Here is a 25,126-nt window from a genome sequence, read left to right on the forward strand (position 1 = left end):
GAAGCTCAAGCAGACTCCCCTCTGAGCAGAGAGGCCAACTCAGGGTTCCATCCTGACCCTCAGGTCATGACCTAAGCCAAAATCAAGAGTTGGATGGAGCCACTCAGGTGCCCCCTTATGCTTTTCTTAGTAACATTTTCTTTTCTCCAGCTTATTTTGTTGTAAGAATATAGTATATGGTACATGTAGTGTACAAAATATGTGTTGACTATGTTATCAGTGAAGCTGTGAGTCAACAGTGTGCTATTAGTAGTTAAATTTTTGGAAGTCAAGTTATATGTGGATTTTTTTTAAGATTTTTTTTTTTTTTTTTGAAAGAGTGAGATAGTGAATGAGAGGAGGAGGAAGAGAGAATCTGGAGCTGGCTCTGCACTGAGCACAGAGCCTGACACAGGGCTTGATCCCACAACCACAAGATTGTGACCTGAGCCGAAACCAAGAGAATACTATTTTACTCTCCACTTCCTTCACCTTTTTTGTTTTCTACACAAACACTTTTGGCAACTAGGCAAGCTTTGCCACTTCCTTTGAATCACCATATTTTTTATGAGTCCAGCAGAGGGCTCTCCAAAAAATTTGCTTGAAACTTGGAGCTGTAAAGCTATTAAATATTGTGAATAGCTCTGAACCTTTTGGCTTTTCTCCAGCATGCTCTCTCCTACTAAAAGAGAAGGAAAAAAATCAAAACAAGTAAAATGACAGAAGGAAGAGTATTTATCTTCATGAACACTCACATTTTCCATTGATATTACCGGTAGGACAGTGGGTTAGGATTTAGGTATAAATAGAACAAAAACATATTTTAAAATATTATACATAATACATATTTGAATATAAATATGGCATATATTTTATAAATGTATTAAATAGAAACACATTTTATAAAAATGTATATGAGTTATATGTTATATTTTATATGTTGTATGAATATATAAAAAATATACATGTATAAACAAAATTCACTGCTCTCTTCTCCTTTTAAGGGTGGTTTAATCTTCATATGTAACACACTTAGCTATGTTTATCCCACGTTACACCTTTATGATTCTGAACTAATAAATCACTAAAGACAATATTATAGTTTAAATTGTTGCATCATAATTTTGCTTTTAATCATTTGAAGGGCAGCAGCAGCAAATAGAATCTGGTTTTGTCTCGCTTGGTGACCCTTACCAGCCGCCACATTTAATTATAACTCTTCTCATTTTGATTATAATACTTTGCTAATTTGAAATTCCACCTAGTCAATTAATGTAGCTTGTGGTATCTGTAGAAAATCATGAACCCATGGTTACAATTTTAATTATAGCATACATTTTACAAATCTCTGCCATCCATCTCCAAGGACATTCTCCTTTGTGTAAAGTGTCATGAAATTGGTCTCCTTCCTTTAACTTAATATTGCCTTCTTGAAATATAATGAATACCTTTTGGTGACAGCACCCCTTTCTCAGTCTGCATTGGTGAGAATCATGAATTGCACTAAAGAGGTATTTTGCTAAACGCAGGCACTGGAGCAAATGTGCCATTTACAAAATGTCGCCGTGACATGTGGCCTTTTTGAAACAGTGAAAGACCTTAGTGTCTAACAAGCTAACAGAAAGGCATAAAGGCTTCTTGAAAAGAAAAAACACTGAGAATAAAAGGGTAAAAAAAAAAAAATAAAGTGTATCATTCATAAATATGTGTGCTTATTTCCCAGATTTCCACAAGTTTAAGATTCTAAGGGAAATTACTGTTGCCTTTGGATGATTAACCATCAATAATGACAGCAATTGAAGAAGGGATAAGCATTAAGGAGAGCTAATATTTTTCAGTTCAGGTTTCCATGGGTTTATGGTATTATGATTTGATAAGAAATAATATAATTTACAGTGTCTTATAAGCAAAAGCATGTGAATTATTTATTTCCAAATTTCATGTCCTATTTCCTTCTTAAAAATATGTAATATATTTTAATTCTGACTAATTACAAAAATATAGCATATCTAAGATTCTCATAAAAGTCTTGACTTTGGAGATTACATATGTATGGGGCAATTAATTTATAAAGTTATGAAAAAATATTGAAAGCTAGTATCTCCATGGTCAAGCTAGGAGATAAACATGTTGGCCATTGTAATAGATCCTGTATGATCCCATCACTGCAAAATTATTTACCAATTACAGTTCTTGTTGTAAGTTATAAGGTTCTTGAGATTATGCCCATGTTTCATTTGATGGCTCAGAGTAACACATATTAGCCAAGAGTTTCATAATGTCATGTTTAACAGCTCAGGCCCTGGAGCCAGACTGTTTTAGTTCAAATCCCAGCTCATGCTATTAGCTGTATGACCTTGGGGTATTTATTCAAACTCTTCCTGTTTCAGTTTTCTCATCTCTGAAGATAGGTGTAACAATGGTACCTACCTCGCGGTTTGTGGTGAATAAAAACCAAACCAAACCAAACCATAGAAAGCACTTAGAATAGTGTATGTTCTCAAATATTATCCATTATTAGTATTAGTTTTACTTTTATTACCCACAAGACAGTACTTGGAGCAACTAAGTCTTTATCATAAGTATGTTTGTTGATTTCTATCATGTGTCAGCACCTGCTGTTTGCACCATGGAGAAAGAAGAGGGTGAGATGGAGGAAGGAAGGCTGAGAACTGTGGACACGAACATTGTTAAGTCAGGGACAATAAAATGATTCAACGGCACACAGTGATCATTCACCAAGTGTGTTTTACTATGTCTCTATGTTAATTCTCCCAATTATTGACTGATGCCTCACCTAAGTATTGATTTCGTTATATGAGTGATGCCATTTTGCAGCCTTGTCACTGAGTCAGGAGCCTGGGAACATCATGGTCATGCTCACTGCTGTAGTCACGTTGCCTGGACGAGCACCCCAACTGCTTTTACTAAGCGCTTATGAAGACATGTTCAGGTGTTCAGTGATGTATTTTTGAAGAGTCTGTACCATTTTCTCCAAAATCTCCCTCTTTCTCAGCCTGCTTGGAAGCATAAAGACAGAATCATTGTTATTCTCACTCATCATTTACCTCCCCCACTGCTCCACCTTAACAAGTAGGAGTTTGAGGCCTCAGGGAAGAAAAAAGATCTATGTAACTTAGGGAGGAAACTGTCAAGGCACAGAACACAAAATAATCAAAACTATAAATCACCAGTGGATATGCTTAGGACCATAAAGCCTATAACCAAATTACTCAGTCAGCAGGAGCAGCAGGTTTTTATGGGTAACTCATGAACTGCTGTCTTGCCTATGTTGGTTTCTGGGACCTGGGAAGCTTCATATTTCCCTACGCTCTTATCCGCTCACGCTCTGCTCTCCAGACACCTGCAGTTCTTGTTACTTCTGAAAAATGTCAACCCCATTTCTTCTACTTGATATTTCTTCCCTTGTTTAGTGTGGTTCGAGATTAGCCCTTGAGAGGCTGATTTTGTTGTTGAGATTCTAACTCCTCTTTGAAAGCTCTTAGCATTCCATTGGTAAGTTGAGTTCCCCTTACCCTGTGTTTTCTCTACATTGATTGTGAGGATATCACAGCATTTATTTTTTGACACTGTAATTTTCTATTCACATTTGTCTTCCCCGCAAAACTATGTCTTGATAGTGGGGGCTGTGTTTGCTCATCTCTGTATCCTGAGTGCTAGCCCAACGCCTGCAGGCATGACATAGGTGCTTGATAAATGTTTATTTATTTTTTATTTTTTTTTCTGGCTCCAAAGAAGATCTTTTACTGAGACTTATTTAAAATCCAAATAGTCCTTAATCCAAATAAACTTCAACTCAGCTGAATTGCTGATGGCTGATCTAGGCAAAGGCTTCATGGAGACAAAAATAGGCCCCACCTACAAAGACCCTAAAATGAGTTCCTAACAAGAGTGTGAATGTCCTCAGGGTCTCTGTCCCATCTTCTTCAGAGTTCGATTGAACTCCTCAAATTTGTGAATCTGCCGGATGAAGAAATCCCCATAGCGCCTGGCGACCTTGGTGTCTGCAATGTGGATCATGTCCTTATCAATGTAGAAGTCAACTTCGGATGCCGACTGAAATTCACCGTCAAGGGCAGAGACGCCACTGGTCCACACTAGGTTCTTCATCTTATGCTTGAAGACAAGGAGCTGGATCCTGAACTCCTGCTCTGTGAGGTCCAGGAAGCCGGCCAGCTTGGCCACAGGCATGGTAGTGTACAGCTTGAGGAAGCTACGGATGGTGGAGAGCTGGGCCTGCTGCTGCACTTCATCAGAAAACACCTTCAGCTGCTGCAGGAAGGGCTCCTTGTGGTAGTTGGGGTGCACATTATCATAGTTGGGCACCACAGGTGACAGGAATTTGGGGCACGAGTAACTGAAAAGTTCCTCATAGACCTGTGGGTCACCCTTCTGCATGTGTAGCATCTTATCCCCGTATTTTTCCTGCAGCTGCAGGTGAATGCTCTCATCGATTCGCATGGGGTACATGGTGAGGGCGATGGCCAGCAGCGCGTGCATCTGCTCATTTTGCTTGTTAATCATCTCATACTTGTATGTAGTCCTTTGGAACATGCTCTTGGTCCTTTGGATGTAGAGGAGGATATTGGCAAATACCCGGATGGCAGCCTGGTAGCGACGCATCATCAAACATGCAAAACCGACATAGTAGTATGTGGTGACCTGGCACTCAGGCACACGAGAATACATACTCTTCTTATTCAGTTCAATATTCTCCAGCACCTTGATGGCCTGGTAGTAATCCCCTAAAAGGGAGTGCAGACGCAGAAGCCCCACCAGGCTGAAATACCCAAGCATCTTGTAAAGGGAGTGCCGTCCATACTCACCAGCCACACTCTCCGGGTCACCACCATTTGTGTACACCTCCAATTGCCGGTTAATGTTGGATTTGTCGACCAGGGAGTGGAGGACATTGAGGACACTGTGAACATTCCAGATTTTGGGATTGGAGCGAAGGAAGTCAATCTCTTCCTCTGACTTCTTGGCAGTCTTACAGCGGTACTGGCTGAATGACTGAAACTGATAGATGAACTCATCAATGATATCCCAAAGCCACTGGTTAGGTAGTTCAAGGGGAGCAGGACCATCAGCATTAAGAATGTAGTTGAAGAGATTGCAGTAGTTGTAGTAGGATTCAAACCTCTGCTCCAAGGAGGGGCCCCCACTGACTTTGGCATATATGTGCCTGTAGTATAATTCTTTGTACAAAATCAGGAAGACGGCATCGTTGCCAACCTGTGGAGCTATGGCTTCAGCCTCAGGCCAAGGTGTATTCTTGAAGAACCTTTCAGTCAACTTGGTCCAGCTGTTCTCATAGATGTCCTGGATCTCATATACTTTCTGATCAATGACATCGCTGGATACACGACTAGCCTGCAGCTCATACACCTTCTGGTCAATCAAATCCGAGACGGTTTTGTGAAAATACTGGATGAAGTTTTTGATCACTTCGAGGATCACCTGATAGGTCTGCTGTTCATACTGACGTTCGTAAGCCAGATCCTGCTTTGGGTCTCCTGTGTGCATATCATAGTCGCCTGGGTAAGCATAGGGATCATAAGCAGCCTCGGACTCGTAATCATCAGCGGGGTAAGACATGGCTTCTGGGCTCATGAGCACCTCCGGAGAGCTTGATAAATGTTTAAAGAGTGAATCTATAGCTGTAGAAAGTTTTCCTTATAAGTTACTCATAATAAGTAATTATTACTTAATAATTAAGGGACTGGCAATTAATTTCTTAGTCAACCAGACCCCAAATTTGAAATCATCTTTGTATTTTCATTTCTCCTTTATCCTTTACATCTAATACATCAGTACTTAAGATATTTCTCAATTTCCTTTCCAGTACCGGGTTTTTGGTCAGATGCCAACTGTCACATGTTTGCAATATTAAAATAATTATTCAATTGATATTGTTAACTCTGGTCTTTGCCCATCCAGTCATATGCATTTCTAAGACTTTAATTTTTCTAAAATACCTACTATTCTATTGGCTAAAGGTCTCTAATATCAAATCTAATTCATTTTTAATAGGGAGATCTATGTGGTAAGTAAGTTTAAAATCTAATGTAAATCACCTTCCCACCTCATCTCTCACTTCATGGAAAATCATAGTTACCAGTTTCTTGGGTGTCTTTCTAGAAAATCTCTCTTTATGTATCTGTGTGCTTGTGTGTGAAGATGTGTGTAGAAAGCCTCTACTTTTTCCTTGAAAGTGGTAGAATAGACTATATACACCATTCTGCATCTTGCTTTTTTTAACCTAATAATATGTCTAGGAGATTGTTCCTTGTCAATAATTTGAACAATCCGAACAATTCTTTTTTATGATGAATATTTTATTGTGTTTATATATACATAAAATTTACTATTTTAACTAATTTTAAGTGTGTAATTCAATGACCCTAAGTACATTTGCAATGTTGTGGAACCGTAAGCACCATCCACACCCACAACTTTTTCATTATTCCAAATGTAAACTTTGTACCTATTAAACAATAATTCCTCATTTCCTCCTTCCCTCAGTTCCTCTTAACTTCTTGTCTAGTTTCTTTCTCTATGAATTTGTCTATTCTAGTAACTCATACAAGTGGAATCATGCAATATTTGCCTGTCTTGTCTGGCTTATTTCACTTAGCATGTTTTCAAGTTCATCTGTGTTATAACATATATCAGAAATTTATTCTTTTTTATGACATATGTACCACATTTTATTTATATATTCATTTGTTCATGAACACTTAGGCTGTTTCTACCTTTGGGCAATTATAAATAATGCTGCTATGAACCTTGGTGTACATCTGTATGAGTCCCTGCTTTCAATTCTTTTAGGTATACATTTGGGAGTAAAATTGCTGAATTATATGGTAATTCTATGTTTAACTTGCTGAGGAACAGTGAAACTAGTTTCCACAGCGGCTGCAACATTTTACATTCTCACCATAATACACGAAGGTTCTAATTTCTCCACATCCTCACCAACGGTGGCTTGCTTTCTTTTCTTCCTTTCTTCCCTCCTTCCTTTTTTCTCTTTTCTTTTCCTTTCCTTTCTTCGTACTTCCTTCCGTTCTTTTCTTCTTCCTTCCTTTTTTCATAATAGCTATCTAAATAGGTGTGAAGTGGTATCCATTTGTGATTTGGGCTTGCATTTCCTTAATAACTGATGACATTGAACATCTTTTTATATACTAATTGATAACGGCATGTATTTCATTCTGTCAAAATTATGAAATATTTTGTATATAAAATTCTATGCATGATAAGTATGATTCAGAGTAGAACAAACATCCAAAAAACCAATACCCAGCCTAAGAAATAGAGGATTCACCATTCTTTTTTGGGGGGTGGTGGATACAGTATACTTTATTGATGGTACATGACAAGGTAGGGCTCCCCAAGCCCCTCCCCCTCCTCGGGGTCTGGGATGTAAATTGGAGGTCAGGAGATTCTCAGTGTGTTGGGGGATTAAGTTGGGGCAGGGACTCCCCAGAAGTTGAGGGCCTCTCTCTTCCTCTTGTTCTTGCTGGGGCTGGTGGTCCAGGAGGCTCTTACTCCTTGGAGGCTATGTGGACCATAAGGTACACCACCCAGTTGCAGTAGCCAAATTCATTGTCGTACCAGGAAATGAGCTTGACGAAGTGGTCATTGAGGGCAATACCAGCCCTGGCGTCGAAGGTGAAAGAGTGGGTGTTACTGTTGAAGTCACAGGAGACAACCTGGTCCTCGGTGTAGCCCAGGATGCCCTTGAGGGGGCCCTCTGATGCCTGCTTCACCACCTTTTTGATGTCATATTTAGCAGCTTTCTCCAGGCGGCAGGTCAGATCCACAACTGACATGTTGGGGGTGGGAACACGGAGGCCATGCCAGTGAGCTTCCTGTTCAGCTCAGGGATGACCTTGCCCACAGCCTTGGTGGTGCCAGTGGAAGCAGGGATGATGTTCTGGGCAGCTCCTTGGCCATCTCGCCACAGCTTCCCAGAGGGGCTGTCCACGGTCTTCTGGGTGGCAGTGATGGCATGGATGGTGGTCATGAGGCCCTCCATGATGCCGAAGTGATCATGGATATGACTTTGGCCAGAGGAGCCAAGCAGTTGGTGGTGCAGGAGGCATTGCTGACAATTTTGTGGGAGTTGTCATACTTCTCGTGGTTCACGCCCATCACAAACATGGAGGCATCAGCAGAAGGAGCAGAGATGATGACCCTCTTGGCCCTGCCCTTCAAGTGAGCCCCAGCCTTCTCCATGGTGGTGAAGACCCCAGTGGACTCCACAACATACTCAGTACCAGCATCACCCCATTTGATGTTGGCGGGATCTCGCTCCTGGAAGATGGAGATGGACTTCCCATTGATGACAAGTTTCCTGTTCTAAGCCTTGACCGTGCTGTGGAATTCGCCGTGGGTAGAATCATGCTGGAACATGTACACCATGTAGTTGAGGACAATGAAGGGGTCATTGATGGCGACAATATCCACTTTACCAGAGTTAAAAGCAGCCCTGGTGACCAGGCGCCCAATACGGCCAAATCCATTCACTCCGACCTTCACCATCGTGTCTCGGGGACTTGGCTGGCCAAGTCCAGAAGATGCTGCTGTCTGTCGAATGGGGAGGAGCAGAGAGCCGAGCATTCACCATTCTGATCAAGGTCCTTATACTTCCTTAATCACAGCCCCTGTGAACCCTCAGATCCAGGAATTTTTTTTAAAGATTTTATTTATTTATTTATTTATTTATTTATTTATTTATGAGAGAGAGAGAGAGAGAGAAGAGAGGCAGAGACACAGGCAGAGGGAGAAGCAGGCTCCACGCAGGAAGCCTGACATGGGACTTGATCCCGGGTCTCCAGGATCAGATCCTGGGCTGAAGGTGGTGCTAAACTGCTGAGCCACCCAGGCTGCCCAGATCCAGGAATTTCTTAACTGGAATTTATACTTGTTAGTTTAATTTTTTCTAGTTCCAGGAATTTCTTAACTGGAATTTATATTTGTTAGTTTAATTTTTTCTAGTTCTACTGCATATATATGTCTCCTTAAACAATATAATGCTTTATTTTGTTTATGAACTTGGTCATACTGCGTGTGTTTTTCTGATATTTCTTTATTCATCCAACATAATGTTTCCAATATTCATACATGTGGATGGCTATAATTATGAGTTATTCATTTCACTACTATATAGTATCCCACTGTATACCTATACCACAATTGATTCTCTCATCAATTGATATTTAGAGTCTTCCTAGTTTTCTTGATTTTACAAATACTGCTACTATAAACATTTCTATACAAGTTTTCTGGTACATATGAATAAAAGTATATGTAGGAGGGGAATTGTTGCATCGTGAGACTTGTTTATTTTCAAGTTTATCAGCTAATGCCAAATTACTTTCAAAGTACTTTTACAAGGTTATACTTCTACCACTCTCACATGATCTGTATTATATATAAAATACAGATTGTAAGAATCCCCCCTCCATGTTTTCTATTATATATATTATTATTTGAAAAAATTTAAGCCTTTTATTGTGGCTGTTGTTGTTCTCATACCTGCTTGGTTTTTATAAATGTTCCAAAAGTAAGTTTGAAATACTGTGGGAATCTATAGTTTTTGTGTACAGGGTTCTATATCTGTCCATATATATCAAGCATGAGGGATAATAAAACATATACCAATGTAGCAATGGATTGGTTGATTTTTCAGTTTTTATTAGTTTATTAGGTGCATAATGATTTTATTGTATTTTATTTATTTTTTGCCTGATGCTAAAACTTCTGTTACAGTGACTTTGGCATTGCTTTCAATCTTAAAGTCTCTTTTCTCTTATATCTTTGTCAGTTTTTTTTTTTAAGATTTTATTTATTTATTCATGAGAGACACACACAGAGAGAGAGAGAGAAGCAGAGACACAGTCAGAGGGAGAGGCACGTTCCATGCAGGGAGCCCGATGTGGGACCTTATCCCAGGTCTTCAGGATCATGCCCTGGGCCGAAGGCAAGTGCTAAAACGCTGAGGCAACAAGGGATCCCCTCTTTGTCAGTTTTTTAACAGTAATTGTAATGGTTAATTTTATGTGTCAACTAGACTGGGATAAAGGATGTTCAGATAGCTGGTAAAATATTATTTCTGACTATGTGTGTGAGTGTGTTTCTGGAAGAGATTAGCATTTGATTCGGTAGCCCGAATAACAAGTTCCACCCTCGCCAATGTGAATGGGTATTATTCAGTCATTCGGAAGCCAGAATGGAACAAAAAGGCAAAGGAAGGATGAAATCTTACTCTCTCTTCTTGAGCTGGGAAGTCCATCTACTGCTTCTCAGAGCTGATTGTCAGGCCTTTGCACTCAGACTGAATTCTGCTACAGGTTTTTCCTGGTTCTCCAACTTGCAGACAGCAGATTGTAGGATTTCTTGACTTCCTTAACTACGAGTCATTCCATAATAAATCTTGTATATCTATGTACCTCTCTATATATCTTATTGGTTCTCTTTCTATGGAGAACCCTGATACAGTAATATAGGTATATCAGTTTTTTTGGGTTGCAACTTTAATTTCAAACTCCCTGTGTTCTTATGTTACAATTTTTTTTAATAAATAACACATAGCTGGATATATTTGCTTTTTGCTTATTTATTTAATTTATATTCAATGAAAAGTCATTGTACTTATATTTTTATGATTATTGACATATGGATTTATATATTGTCTGATTGCATTGTTAATGTTGCAAAATCAATTTTAGTCTAATAGCTATTTCCCTGTAGCTATCGCTAATGTCACTTTTTTCTTTGAATGGCTTTACTACTTTTTTAAAGATTTATTTACTTATTCATGAGAGACACAGAGAGAGAAAGAGGCAGAGACATAGGCAGAGGGAGAAGCAGGCTCCCCACAGGGAGCCCGATTCAGGACTCGATCCCAGATCCCAGGATCACGCCCTGGGCCGAAGGCAGACAACCGCTGAGACACCCAGGCATCCCAAATGGCTTTAATATTTTATCTTTATTTTTGATATTCTGTGTGGTTGTAGCACAGTGTATCTAGATGTAGATTTTTATTTTTTTTATCCTGCTTGGGATTTTATATTTCCTCTATACAATGATTTTTTTAATGACATTTTTTTCAGCATTATTTCTTCCATATTGCTCCTTTTACATTGTTTCCAATATCTTCTTTTGAAATTCCATTTAAAGGTTGATTGGGCCTTCTACCATGATTATCTGTGTCTCAGTGTATCTCACTATTTTCCATCTCTTTGTTTCTCTGTGACTTTATTTCTTGATTTATTAGTTCTGAGCCTTTTGAGCTTTCTGCAGCATAGGTAGAATTATTTCTAAGCTTTCAACCAATAATGCCAAAATTCATAAGTTAAGCTGGAGAGTAGATTCAATATCTACTTTTCTTTCTTCTAATGGTTTTAATTTTTTTAAAAATTGCTTCTCACATAATAAACATACTTATTTTGTATTCAATATCAAAACAAAACAATATCCTATGACTTTGTGGTTTCAGGTTTGTTGTCTGTTTTTTTTTATAAATTTATTTTTTATTGGTGTTCAATTTGCCAACATATAGAATAATAACCAGTGCTCATCCCATCAAGTGCCCCTATCAGTGCCTGTCACCCAGTGACCCCCACCCCCCGCCCATCTCCCCTTCCACCACCCCTACTTCATTTCCCAGAGTTAGGAGTCTCTCATGTTCTGTCTTCCTTTCTGATATTTCCCACTCATTTTTTTCTCCTTTCCCCTTTATTCCCTTTCACTATTTTTTATATTCCCCAAATGAATGAGACCATATAATGTTTGTCCTTCTCCGATTGACTTATTTCACTCAGCTTATTTTCTGCTGACTCTTATACTTGGTGGCTTATTTCCTTTGTGTTCTGTGATTTTCTTTTTTAAAATGTGATCTCTTATTTGTTGCAACTCCATCTGTGTGGGTTCTCTAAGACTGGCATTGAAGGGGAATTCTAGAAGGCAGTAGTTTCTCTTTCTACCAATGGCCTAAGGGCTCTACTAACAAGGGTCTTCCTATAACAAGTTGTGTCCTAACCTGTTAAAATTAATGGGATTATTGAAAATTAACTTTAAATGAAATTCAGATTATTATTGTTTTGTCTACATGGTAACAATTCTCTTTAAGCTAAATTATTGCAAATTTTTTAGCATAATATGATTTAAATGTCACAGAGCTAGTTTTAGATGAGGTATAGTAGCTTCTGAAAATTTTTAAAGAATGCTTTTGTAAGTGCTGCACAAGTACTATTTTATTCTATTTTTTTTTTAATTTTTTATTTATTTATGATAGTTACAGAGAGAGAGAGAGAGAGGCAGAGACACAGGCAGAGGAAGAAGCAGGCTCCATGCCGGGAGCCTGACGCGGGACTCGACCCCGGGTCTCCAGGATCGTGCCCTGGGCCAAAGGCAGGCGCCAAACCGCTGCGCCACCCAGGATCCCTATATTTTATTCTATTTTTTTAAGAAAAAAATATAACTTTTTCCCTGATGAAATTTTAGAATGAAACAAAGGAATTTCTAGACACCTTGAAGGCTACTCCTTAATAACTCCTGCTGTATATCTGTGTACCCAGTAATTTTTGATATTCCAACTAAAAGTAAGTTTTGATATCTTTTCAAAACAGGCAGCCAATCCTTTATATAATTAGGCTAATTTTATTATTTTGATGGTTTAAAGAGAACTCCAGTCTATTGTGTAAAAAGACTCCAGGTTATTAAAATAAAGACTTTAAGGGAAATTAGGTGATCTTCATGCTAGCATAAAGAAAACGAGAGAAGAGACATGTGATGGCATCTTAGAAAGAAAACGGATTATAGTATCTAGTTTCCCTCATATTATGGCTGTGAGGAGTTAAGGGTAGATAAACTAGTAAACTGTTTACTACTGACCCATAACATAGATGGCAGATTTGTTTGTGGATTTCAAAATTCAGGATGGTGGCCACAATTAAGCCTCAGGGGGAAAACCAGAAAGCTTTGAACGAGAAAGTGATCAATGGCTGCCAGTAAGAGACATGACCTGAGAAGAGATCCAGCTTCTTTAGTCATCATGAAGTGAGAGATCTCAAAAAACCAGGGTATCTGTAACTATGTTAGTCAGAGCCCTTTTACACTCAGCTCTCTTATCATTTTACTGTTTCCTGCTCCCTCTGTACAGGCCTGCTATAGTTGTAGGTACATTTGATCCTATATTTTGAGATCTGGTAAACCACCTCATCCCTTTGTTTCTCCAATCTAGGAAAGGAAATGGCTTTCTGATGTTAATTACTAATTTCTTCTAAAGTCTAGATTCCAATTGTTAACATGCAAAGTCATCTTTACGCTGATCTTTTTCTCTGGGAATAATGCCAATATATTCTAGAATATAATTTTCTTGTATCAAAGCTTTTAAATTCTCTGTTCCTCCACATTTACTCTGTTCTTAGTGAAAGATACAGATATTGGTTTCATTCTTTTATAGGGTAGAGAATTCAGAACAAGGAGATATCTGAGTCTTAAAAGGAGAATACTATCCAGGGATATCAAAGAAGCCAGTAGGAGTGAGTAGCCAGAGATTAACTAGATTTAGTGAGATGGAACTAGGAATCTGATGCTATGAAAATGATTTCAGTTATTAATTTGGGAATCAGATGTGAGAGAATATCTTGAATGATTACCTAGAAGAGATATTTTATTGTGGCCTATTTTCATTGGTAGCCTAGAGCATGCTGGTGAGAACTCAGCTGAAATGTCCCTCTACTCTTCTGTTGTGAATCTATTCTGGTTCCCACACATGATGGATAAGGCAATTCTCAGATATAAGACCTCATTCCTGATAAGAAACACTGAAGGTCATTGGAAAATGAGGCACTAGCCCCAGGTAGTTTAAACTGGTTTAAGAACAACAGAATTTAACCAAGATCCCATGAACCAGTGGAGCTAAGCCTTCTATGTATGGCTCACCTGCCTGACTTTGGTTGAAGAATAGTCAAAGCAGCACCTGGAGAAGAAAGGTCTGAGAAAGGCAGCAATTAAGACTCAAAGAATTGCCTAATATAGTGCCAAATAATTTTGACATAATTGGAAAACTTAGCTTTCATGAATTTATATACAACCAGTTTAGAGTAACACAAATAAACAAAATAAAAGTGTCAAATGCGAACAACTGTTCCAGTCCAAGATGTTTCTTTGTTCAATTGTTGAATATTACAGCAATTCTTAACACTGCTGGGTATGTAAAAAGACTAAGCCTCAGAGAGCTGGGCTAATTTTTCCCTAAGAAAAAACCCTCTGGTTTGTTCATAATTAATTGTAATCTTTGACTCTATAGAGGAAAGCTTATCTCACTTTTGAATTATACTCTTCTCCTCCCCAGATGAGTAGGCTGATCAATGATCTCTAAGCATTATGGGAAAAGCGCCTAAGTTATGTGAGCCCACTTTTTCAATTGTCATCTAAATGCCTGTAATTGATAATTGCATGTTTATCTTTATACCATTTCTCAATAATTACTGTAGTTGAGTAAGATCCCTTCTATTTGTTATATTGTACACATATATTATTTCTTACTTTTATTGGGCATAATCTTTGCGTCCTTCTTGGTGACCACAAAACTGAAACTAATCTCTCTTGATCATCTTATATTTCTATTTATGTTTTCTTTTGCTAAGTATAGATGCATCACCAAATAACACCCATTTTCATCAAATTACATTTTTCTGAGGAATCAGGAATTCTAAAAGCAAGTGTTCGAGTAAGATAAATTTTCATAAGTTATTCCAGTGCTTAAGGACTCTTGAGTACTGATAATTTTATGCTCAATTCATTCATCCACTTACCCTGTCCCCCCCAAAATTTAAGTGACCATGTAACTTTATGAATGACTTAGTGCTTTATGCCCTGTTGGGAGGTTTACCACCATCTGGCAAAAATTTAGCATTTTAGGGGACACTGAATTTTGGCCTGATGGAATTAGGGATCCCTTACTCATTGTGGAGTTGTTAACATTCCATGTGGCTAACATTCAAAGGGCCAATCGATATTTATAAGAGGTGTACAGATGTGTATACAGATGTGTTAACAAGACAGACATAACTCCTATTACAGAGAAGGGGCACCAATTCAAGGCACAGAGGTTTTTATTTTCACCATTTATAGTGATAAGAAGTGAATTATTATATCACATATGGATAACCTTAGAGCATAAATGTTTTAAATGTCCTAAATCTTATAATTAGTGTAGATAATGAGATACACAAAACCCCTTAAACATGGATACATAAATGAATTAAGTATGCTAATCTAGAGTAAAAGGCCATCCAGCTTGGCAGAGGTTTGAGTTTATGCAGCAAGGCAGCTGCAGAATTAGAAACCTCTGGCAAATCTATTTCTAGGTATACTCATTCATAAATAACTGGAAAGGATTTGATGAATCATTTTAATTATTGTCCTTCATGCTTATTGTAACATCTTTTTAAGTATGCGGTTTTAACTGAACCGTCTGTGGTAGACATATCTTTATTTTGAAGAAAGGGATTAAATGATTATTTTAAATACACTTTTTTATTTTAGAATTGTTTTAGATTTACAAAAAAATTTCAAAGGTAGTACAGATTTCCCACATACTTCATACTCAGTTTCCTGTATTATTAACATCTTACATTAGTCTGAGTCATTTGTCATAATTAAAAAGCCACTATTGATTCATTATTATTAACTAAAGTCCATACTTTATTTAGATTTCTTTAATTTTTATTTAATGACTTTTTGTCTATTCTAGAATCCCATCCAGGATACCACATGTCTCCTTAGGCTCCTTTTGGCTAGGATAGTTTATGACTAGCCCTGTTTTTGACCTTGACAGTTGTCAGGATTACTGATCTGGTATTTTGCGGAACATTCTTCAGATGGAATTTGTTTTACTATTAAACTGGGGTTGAGGCTTTTTGTGAGGAAGACAGCAGAGATCAAATGCAATTCTCATCATATTTTATCAAGGATAACTTATATCCACATGACTTGTCATGATTGATGTTAACTTTATTCAAATGTGGCTGAGGTAATGTTTATTAGTCTTCTCCACTGTAAAATTATTCTTCCACTCTTTTCATACTGCAGCCTTTGGAAAGAAGTATTCAGCACACATGTAAAGAGTGAATAATTATACTCCCCTTCTTGAGAGTGAAGCATCTGGTAAAGTACCTATATAAATTATTTCTAATTACTCTGCCTGGATGATTTGTCTGTTCTCCCCCATTTATGTATCTAGTCATTTATTTATACCTATATGAATTTATGGATATTTACTTTATATTTTGGGTAATAATCCAATACAATTTTACTTCTCTGTTGCTCAAGGGCTCATTTTATGTATTTTCTGCTCTAGTCTAACAAGGAAAGCATTTCTCAAAAAAAAACACTCCATTTCTCCAAGGAACTCTCATTTTCACTTTTTGAGAAGAATACCAGAAACCAACATCTGAATACCAGGTTAGTGCATTGCTAGTGGGACGCCATTTCTTTTATGTCCTCTCAGCTGACAGAGCAGAATACGTGTGCATATACTAACCTGTGTCTATACAGTTAAGAGAAATTCAACTGAGTAAGTGTGAGAATCTAATTGGTTTTATTCAGTGATTTATGAATTGGACAGAATTCTATCTAGTAAATAGATGGAGCTCAGAGGAGTTGTACAAAGTGGAAGGCGTTTATAGACAGGAGGGTGAGACAAGGAAGTTAAAGGGCAGATTATTTGAAACAAGGTTATCTTCCTTTCAGGGAAAACAGGGTTTTATGGCATAGATTCCCTCACTAGTGTTGACCAGGAAATTCCAGACTGATTGGGTTAAAATTTCACTCTTGAAAGAGGCTAAACCTGAAGTTAGGTTATGTATTAAGTATTGGTAGGGCTTAGCAAAAGTGACTCCATTTTAGACCTGCTGTTTCTTTTTAACCAGATGCATTCATGAATATTGCTATATTTAAGAATTTGTATCTATATTAAGCTAAATATGAATTTATACTGATGTTGAGAACTCTAATTCATTGCCATGTGAATCAATATAGACTCCCATTGCTTGGCTGTGACCTCCTACTCCAACCATGAGAAACCTGGCTCCCTCCATTGCCAATCATTTACTTAATCATTCAGTTCCATTATACATATGGTTTCAGAATTATTAACATATACCCCTGTGGGAAAAATGTTACCTCAAGTACAGTGCTTATGTACAATTCCTTTGTCTTTAGCCTTATGACTAGTTTTTTTAAAAAAGATTTTATTTATTTATTCATGAGAGACACAGAGAGAGAGAAGCAGAGACACAGGCAGAGGGAGAAGCAGGCTCCATGCAGGGAGCCCGGTGTGGGACTCGATCCCGGGACTCCAGGATGATGCCCTGAGCTGAAGGCAGATGCTAAACCACTGAGCCACCCAGGGATCCCCTTATGACTAGTTTTGTAAGCAAATTGTTGAACTTATGGCATAGTTTCTCTTTAATGCTTGTAGTGAAGTATGAGAAGAGAGAGAGAAATTGAAGGAACTCTTAAATACAAAGTAACCCGTGAAGATTTGGAAAATTCTCAGTCTATGCATATTACAAAAAATGAGAAAATATGTTCTGGAGAGAACACCAAGGGTGTGGCTGGACAATAACTTCTTAAAGAGATTGTGCATAATTTTAATCAACAGTCTGCAGAAGCCAGAACTAGAAAAGAGATTACACCAGTAGAGACACTGCTAGTTTGAATTGAAAGGGACAGAGATCATCTGAAATAAAGGAAGGCTTTTGGATTTTAGGGGTTCCACAGGATGGGGCAATAGAGTTTTCCATCTGTGAGTGTACTACACATCCTGCAGGAAAAGGGAAGAATGACTGTAAAGGCAATTCAGAGATCAGGAGGACGACCACTCACACCACACGCCCATGTGTAAGGCTGTTTCTTCCTTCGTTTCACAGAGTGGGCCTCTTTCCTTGGTGTCAAGAGATGAGATGAGGTGGGGTCACTGCCTCAGAAACGTGGAGTGAGACTGCTGCTCCCCTGGGCCTCAGAGAACAAACCAGCGAGCCAGAGATGATTATTCTCAAGCTTTAAGGTCTGGAATTTGGCTTGCTATGTTTTGGGCTTTCTTGAGACACATCCTCCACTCCCTTTTCCTTTCCTATTTCTCTTATTTACAAAGGGAGTGTCTATCCTATGCTTGTCCCAGCATTATATTTTGGAAGTGCATAATTTGTCTGGGTTTATGAGGTAACCGCTAGAGAGGAATTGCGTCTCAGGATAAAGCACACCTTAAGTCTTACATGTACATGACTCAGAGGATATTCAGATGATATTTTAGACATGGGATTGATGCTGGGATGTATTAAGACTTTTTGGAGCTATTAGTTCAGGGTGAATGTATTCTGCATGTGAGAAGTACCTGAATTTGGCAGGGGGTGCTTTAAGGGAAAAATGTTATGGCATGGATTGTAGCCCCCTAAAATATATATGTTAAGGGTTTGTGGGTTTTTTTTTTTTTTTTTTAAGATTTTACCCATTTATTCATGAGAGACACAGAGAGGCAGAAACACAGGCAGAGGGAGAAGCAGGCTCCATGCAGGGAGCCCAACGCGGGACTCAATCCCGGGACTCCAGGATCAGGCCCTGGGCAGAAGGCAGATGCTCAACCGCTGAGCCATCCAGGCTGCCCCTAAGGTTTTAATCTCCTATCTGACTCTATTTGGAAATAGGGCCTTTAGGGAGGTAATTAATGTTGAATGGGGTCAATAAGGGTAGGGCCCTACCTTGTAGAACTGATGTCTTTATAAGAGGAGAAAGAGACATGGAAGAGTTCTTTTTCTGTCTGCACATATACACAGAAGAAGGGCCATGTTACATATATCTGGAAAGTGGCTATTTTCAAGTCAGAGAGACAACTCTTATCAGAAACTAAATTCTGTGGGGTTTTTTGTTTTATTTTGTTTTGTCTTTTGATTTCTACCTTTCTGTTGAACTTCGTTTATATATTGTTTTTCTGGTTTTAATGAATTGTTTGTATTCTCTGGAAGCTCATTAAACTTCTTTAAAATAATAATTTTGAATTATTTGTCAGGCAATTCATAGATCTCCATTTTAGGGGGTCTGTTAGTAGAAGCTTCTTTTCTTCCTTCTGTGTTATCTTTCTTCCTGATTTTCTGTGTTCCTGAGGGCCTTGTATTGGTGTCTGCTCACTAGAAGAAGCAGTTACCTCCTTGTAGACTTTACATACTGGCTTTAGTAGGGAAGGACTTATATCAGTGGGTAGGTATGAGGGTGCCAACCAGGATGGGGTGGGCAGTCACACCCATCCAGGGGGCACACAGGTTCTGTGGGTGTTGGATTTAGGAGAATGTAAGGGCCCCAGTTCTGAGGTGGGGGGGCATGATAGCACCTGGTCCAGAAGCACAAGTAGGCTCTGGGACAGTTAGATGTGTGGGGGTTCCAGGTCTAAGGGTATGTGGTGGTCCTAGTCCTTGGGGTGCAAAACAGTGTCAACAGGAGTGGTACATGGTGGTGGCAGTTGGGAGGGCATACAATATCTCCAACCAGGGGGAGATGTGGCAATTTGAGCTCCTGGTGGCTCCAAAAACTGGGGTTCTTACTGATGAAGACTATGGGGTTCCTCAGCAGTAAATACTGTGAGTTTCTGGCAGTGGGAGGACTGCTGGTGTCTTCTTGCTCTCCTTTTCCCCATGGGGGAATCTGACAGCTGAAAGGATTCATCTTACCACTGAGCTGTGCCTGAGGAATGGGGTAATGTGGGTAAAATGAAGCTATTTTTTCTACCTTCTTCTACACAGTTATCCTTGTTCTTTTGCTTCACCAGGTTGCCGCAGCTTCTAAACTGGACTCTCGAACTGTTTCAGAGTTATTTTCACTCTGGAAGCAGTTAAGTGATAGTTTTTGATGAGAAACGAGGCCTGGGACCTCCTAGTCTGCTCTCTTGCTGATGTTACTCTGCTTGTCTTTATCTATAGCAGGTAATCCTATGAGCAAGACACATTGCTAACTTCCTTCACCATAAAATTATTTCCTTGGTCAGAAGTTCTATTATGTGAGAAGCTTCAATGATAAATAAAAATTCCACAGATTGTAATCTTGGCAAAGACATCTTGAGCAAGGAAAGTAAATTTATATGCAGAATATATATCTATTCCTCTGTCAAAAATGGCTGCTCCCTCTGGGATTGAAAGATCCCCATCTCAGCCTTCTGGTCACCTTGGGAAAGGTTCTATATCAGGGGTTCATTTTTAATCTTTGCTGTTGCAGTATGGCCTCTCTTTGATCCATGGTTACTTTGTACATGTGCCCATTGAGCAAGGACCAGGGTGGTTGTCCTATGAAAGAATTTGAGACTCATTAAATTCATGGAAGTGGTGAGTGATTGGAGGGGCTGCTGAGAAGAATTGGCCTCCCTTGTGAAGCAATTGACAAAGAGAAAATCATTTAAAGTTTATAGGCCCTTGGTGGAACATTTGGAAAATACCAGAAAGCATATGGAAGGAAAACATTAAGGATGGTTCTATAAAGGCAAAGCATTCATCTATACATTGTTAGATAGATTTTTTTTAATCTTAAAAAGAATCCCTGGATTTTGAAAATAATTATTTCCCAAAGCTACTATTTTACCTACATTTTAAATCAATGGCCTTGACTGCTAAAAAGATGGTTCACATAATTATATCTATGAATGCAGGCGTGAGCATCTGCTGAGCATGGCTTGGAAATTGACAATTAGCAGTAAATCAAAGGATTCAGACAGCCTAATGTTAACATCATCATTAAAATGAACAAGAAGATTACATTGATCAAATATGAAAAGAGTACTTAAAACATTGAATCTATGGGCTTTCCTGCAAATTATTACCTCAGAAGGCTATGTGATCATCTCTCCTTTTCAACTAATTGCCTGCACTCAAATGATTTTATTGCTGCATTATAATTCAAGATTCAGTTTTAAAGTGCTAAAAGAGCAGCTTGTTTAAAAGGAACTATGCTTTTCCTCTATCCATTTTTGTTCATTTTGATCTTAGACTTTAAGAGTTTGGAATATCTTAGAACCGTTAGGATACTCCCCAGAAAGAACTTGGACAACACATAGTGTGAAACATTGGTGTGCTTCAAATGGCCTTTTACACAGGTTTTTTAAAAACCCAGTGTCCCCTTCTTCCATCATCATTGTTGTTTAACATTGTTCTTTTAGTTCTGGCCAAGGCAATAAAGCTATAAAAAAGAAATAGAACATAATTAATAGAAGGAAGAGATAAAAGAAATTATCCCTCTTTCGCTATGATATTCTGATTTTACAAATGAGGAAATAGAGTACAGAAGGATCAATGGCATTACAAGGTTTAATAGCTCATGAGTGAAAAAGCTGGGTTAATAGAAATAAGGTTTAGAAAAAAATGGCAGAGATAGACTTTCTGTAGCATGGTTTATAATCTGTAGAGATGATGTACAGAAGAAATAATTTTAAGACCTCTCTTCAGACATTGGTCATTTATTTTACATTCAATACATTTTCCTTTGAGTGCCTACTTTACACAGGGAGACCCTGAGCTCTGGGGAGGGAGAGATGGCCTAGGCAGATGCTATGTATCCCTGCTCTTAAACTGCCTTCATTCAGGCAGGGTTGCAGATGTTTCAGATGTTTAACCAAAATTAATTACTATTGTAATAAATACTTCCAGACGGTAAGGTACAGTGCTAACAGCACACAAAAGAGAGGGATCCATCTGATTTTCTCTGGTGAATCAGAGTAAAAAACAAAGCACAATCCCTTAAGTATTTAGGTAATCTGGTTTTCTTTTTTAATTTTTTTTAACTTTTCCTTTTTAAATGTAGGTAATGATACAGTGCTACATCTAGAAAAAATGGTGATAATGAAAAAATTATGCAATAAGTTTTTGAGCTATCACTGGGTAAAATGTGGGATATAAGTAAAGGGTAATTAAAAGTAGATTCCAGATTTATGAGGTTTAGGCAAACAGAGGTTTGTTTTTCTCATTAGGAGCTCTCTCAGGAATGATCTCTCAAAGCACATGCCTTAAGTAACATGCAGGCTGCAGGCCCCACATCACATGCTGAATCCTGGCATCATTTTTTTTAATATATATATTTTTAAGATTTTATTTATTTATTCATGAGAGACACACACACAGAGAGGTAGAGACACGGGGAGAAGCAGTTTCCACACAGGAAGCCTGATGTGGGACTCGATTCTGGGACCCCAGGATCATGCCCTGGGCCGAAGTCAGGTGCTAAACCGCTGAGCTACCCAGGGATCCCCCTTTTTTTAAATATATTTTTTTAAGATTTTATTTATTTGAATCCTGGCATTATTATGTGAGTCATTGACCACACATTGCTCTTAGCATTTCTTAGACAGCACATGGCACAAAACCCCATTCTGTTTCTATGGGCAGTGCTCTTTGTGCAAGAGGCAGACATGTCTGAGAAATCAGAGAGGATGTACAGCAGTTTGTTCAGATTCTAGCTGCTTGATCACTGTCATTGGGCATCAAGACATGCTGGCAACGTTTTAATAAATCCAGAATAATTCTACCTGTGATGGCACCAAAGCATCTCTTCCTTTGCTGAGCAGAAAAAGAAATGCCACTAATATGGATATCAAGATTTAGGTTTCTGCCAGAAATAGTTAGGACAGTGCAAAATTAATAATGAATGCTATGATGCTATAACGCAGCTATGCAACTAGGTATTAGAGGCATGTTATTTAAAAAATTCTTTTCAATAACAGCTTTCACAACACATACAAACACACACACACAAACTTCATGTAAATGAGAAACAAAGGGCACTTTCATAAAATTGAATATTTTGCATTGATTTGTTTAAATATCTGGGTAATTAAATTTTATGGAGTTAGCTGATTGGTTTATGGAAGTCACTAGATGGCAGTACCAACTAGTTAGTGATATTACAGTTCAGATTCAGGTGCTTCTTAAAACACCAAAACCTGAAAGGAAGATAGGAAACTAGGTTTATTCAGTGGTAACTCTGGGTGAGTGTTTATCTTGGCATGGGGAAACAGGCCTCTAAAGGCAATACTCAGGGGCACCTGGTATATCAGTTGGTTAAGTGTCCAACTCTTGATCTCAGCTCAGTCCTGATCTCAGTTCAGGTCTTGATCTCAGAGTCCTGAGTTTAAGCCCCATGTTGGGCTCCATGCTCAGCATGAAGCCTACTTAAGAAAAAAAAAATAAAAATAAAAAATAAAGGCAATACTGAAACTATGACAAGATCTCATAGTCATAGAAGTGCTAGAAATTTTCAACTTTTCTACAAAGTAGGTCTCGGCAGGTAGAATAATACTTTTTATTTGTGTGGTGTATTATAGTTTATAAGGAACTTTCAGGGACATTTTTCTGATTTAATTCTCACATCAGCCTTGGCATTTAGGTAAGATTGTTATCCTCATTTTACCAGAAAGCTAGAGTCTCTTCAGGCCAGTAGTTCTAAAACACTGAGAACTGAATTGTTCTCATTCAAGTGTGTTGCCTCTGTACCTTTATGCCAAAAGTCTCACTGTTCTATCTTTTCCTCCTCTATTGCATTTATTATGTGGTTTGAATTTCATTGTAGAAGGAACTGCTCAAATATGTTTGTGACCTAAAAAATAATTTGTTATTAGCTTTCCAAAATGTAGCCCTCTTTTAATTGAGGTATTTCTATCAAAATAAACTGGCTGCATCTGTTTTTTTTCTGAGCCAGCCCCACTAAACTCAACATAGAGCTAGTGAGTGCCCTACTGTGAACCAGGCAGCATTTTAGGTGCTAGTGGTGATAACGTGAATGGGGGGGGGGTGTCTTTAAGAAGCTCACGATCTTGCCAAGAAAAGAAGCAGGAAAAACCTGACGGTAATACAATGTGATAAGTGTGATATTAACAGTTTGAGCAAAATGTAAGGAGCACAGAGCCCTGAACAATTAATTTGGCTTGGGGTGGAAGCTTCACTGAACCGGCAACAGAAAAGAGAAGGGGAAAAAAATCAGTGTCCCGATTTTAAGCTTTGTATTCTGTTTTCAAGAAATGTGGGAGAAGGCAACATTCAGAAAACAAATACTCGAAGATTTTTAAAAGAGATATCTGAAGTCATAGAGCAAGAATCACCCAATTTGGAAGTTGCCACAAGGTAATTAAACACACATGGGGCACCATAGTAACTATAAATGGATATTTGCGACTTGAAATCCTTAGGGACCTCTCAAAGTGCTGCCTACAGCATATTCATTAGATTGAACCAAACAGTAATTGCTTTTGATGCACTGAGTTCCAGACCTACCAGCCTAGATTAGTTGTATGCTGGTGAATATTTAATAATGGGTCCCCCTATAAACAAAATTCTCGATTTATAGCATTTGTTGATTTTTGTGGTATAAGTACACTGGTCATGGACAATTTTAAATTACCCATATAATGTCAGGGTTGAGAAGTATTGCACACAGTTGTGATATTAACATGTCTGGTCTGAGCAGATAGGAGGTCCAGAACTCAATGCCTAGACTCATACTCGGGGCATGTCAGAAAGTGCTCAATTAGTGATTCTAATTCTGGCATGGTCACTAAAAAGCTGTGAACTCTGGTATTCACTTAAACTCTGACATTTAATTGGCTCAACATTTATTGATGATATGTCAGATACTTTACTGACATGTTTTGGAGACTGTACAGTTCTGAAAGGTAGGCATGATTATGCCCATTTTTCAGAGGAAAAACTGAAGCTCGCAGGCATTAAGTGATTTTCTTCCTGAAGCAATAATGCATACAAGCAATATGAACCACTGTGGAACCTGACATACTATTATGTTGTTATTCATTCTTCCTTAAAATGTAAATACTTAGGGAGATAGCCTTCAGTCTTCCTGGAAACCTGGGGCTTAATATAGGAACCTATTCTAGGCTATCTCAGATCATTTAACTAGACAGATGGCTACAGATTTAATTCTCATGGCCTTTGAGAACTATCAAGAGGCTAGATTTCTTTACGGGAACACTGAGAAATTCAGGAAAGTTTTATCTCACTGTAGAGCTGCTATCTCACTGTAGAGCTGCTATCTCACTGTAGAGCTGCTAGTGAACTATCAAGAG

At 38.3% G+C, this 25,126-nt stretch overlaps 1 protein-coding gene and 1 long non-coding RNA gene across 3 annotated transcripts; one reads left to right on the top strand and one right to left on the bottom strand.

The window, feature by feature from the left end:
• Positions 1 to 3,728: 3,728 nt before the first annotated feature.
• LOC112645397 (eukaryotic translation initiation factor 3 subunit L-like) lies at positions 3,729 to 5,626 on the bottom strand. Of its 2 annotated transcripts, XM_025424852.2 has the most exons (2): positions 5,307 to 5,384; positions 3,904 to 5,235 (listed from the first exon to the last, which is right to left on the bottom strand). In XM_025424852.2, exons 1-2 carry the CDS (start codon positions 5,382 to 5,384, stop codon positions 3,904 to 3,906), a joined length of 1,410 nt encoding a protein of 469 aa, XP_025280637.1. The 2 variants fall into 2 exon arrangements, with proteins under 2 accessions (XP_025280630.1, XP_025280637.1); XM_025424845.2 differs by having other exon boundaries at positions 3,729 to 5,626.
• Positions 5,627 to 16,106: 10,480 nt separating this feature from the next.
• Positions 16,107 to 18,082, top strand: LOC118353081 (uncharacterized). Its single transcript, XR_004811287.2, has 3 exons — positions 16,107 to 16,185; positions 16,379 to 16,482; positions 17,952 to 18,082. It is a non-coding gene; the product is annotated as an uncharacterized LOC118353081 (long non-coding RNA).
• Positions 18,083 to 25,126: the final 7,044 nt, after the last annotated feature.

This window comes from Canis lupus, chromosome 32, assembly GCF_003254725.2.
Source record: "Canis lupus dingo isolate Sandy chromosome 32, ASM325472v2, whole genome shotgun sequence".
Classification (NCBI taxonomy): domain Eukaryota; kingdom Metazoa; phylum Chordata; class Mammalia; order Carnivora; family Canidae; genus Canis; species Canis lupus.

Excerpts from the sequence above, each read along its gene's own strand:
- LOC112645397 (XM_025424845.2), bottom strand. The coding sequence starts at position 5,613 with ATGAGCCCAGAAGCCATGTCTTACCCCGCTGATGATTACGAGTCCGAG.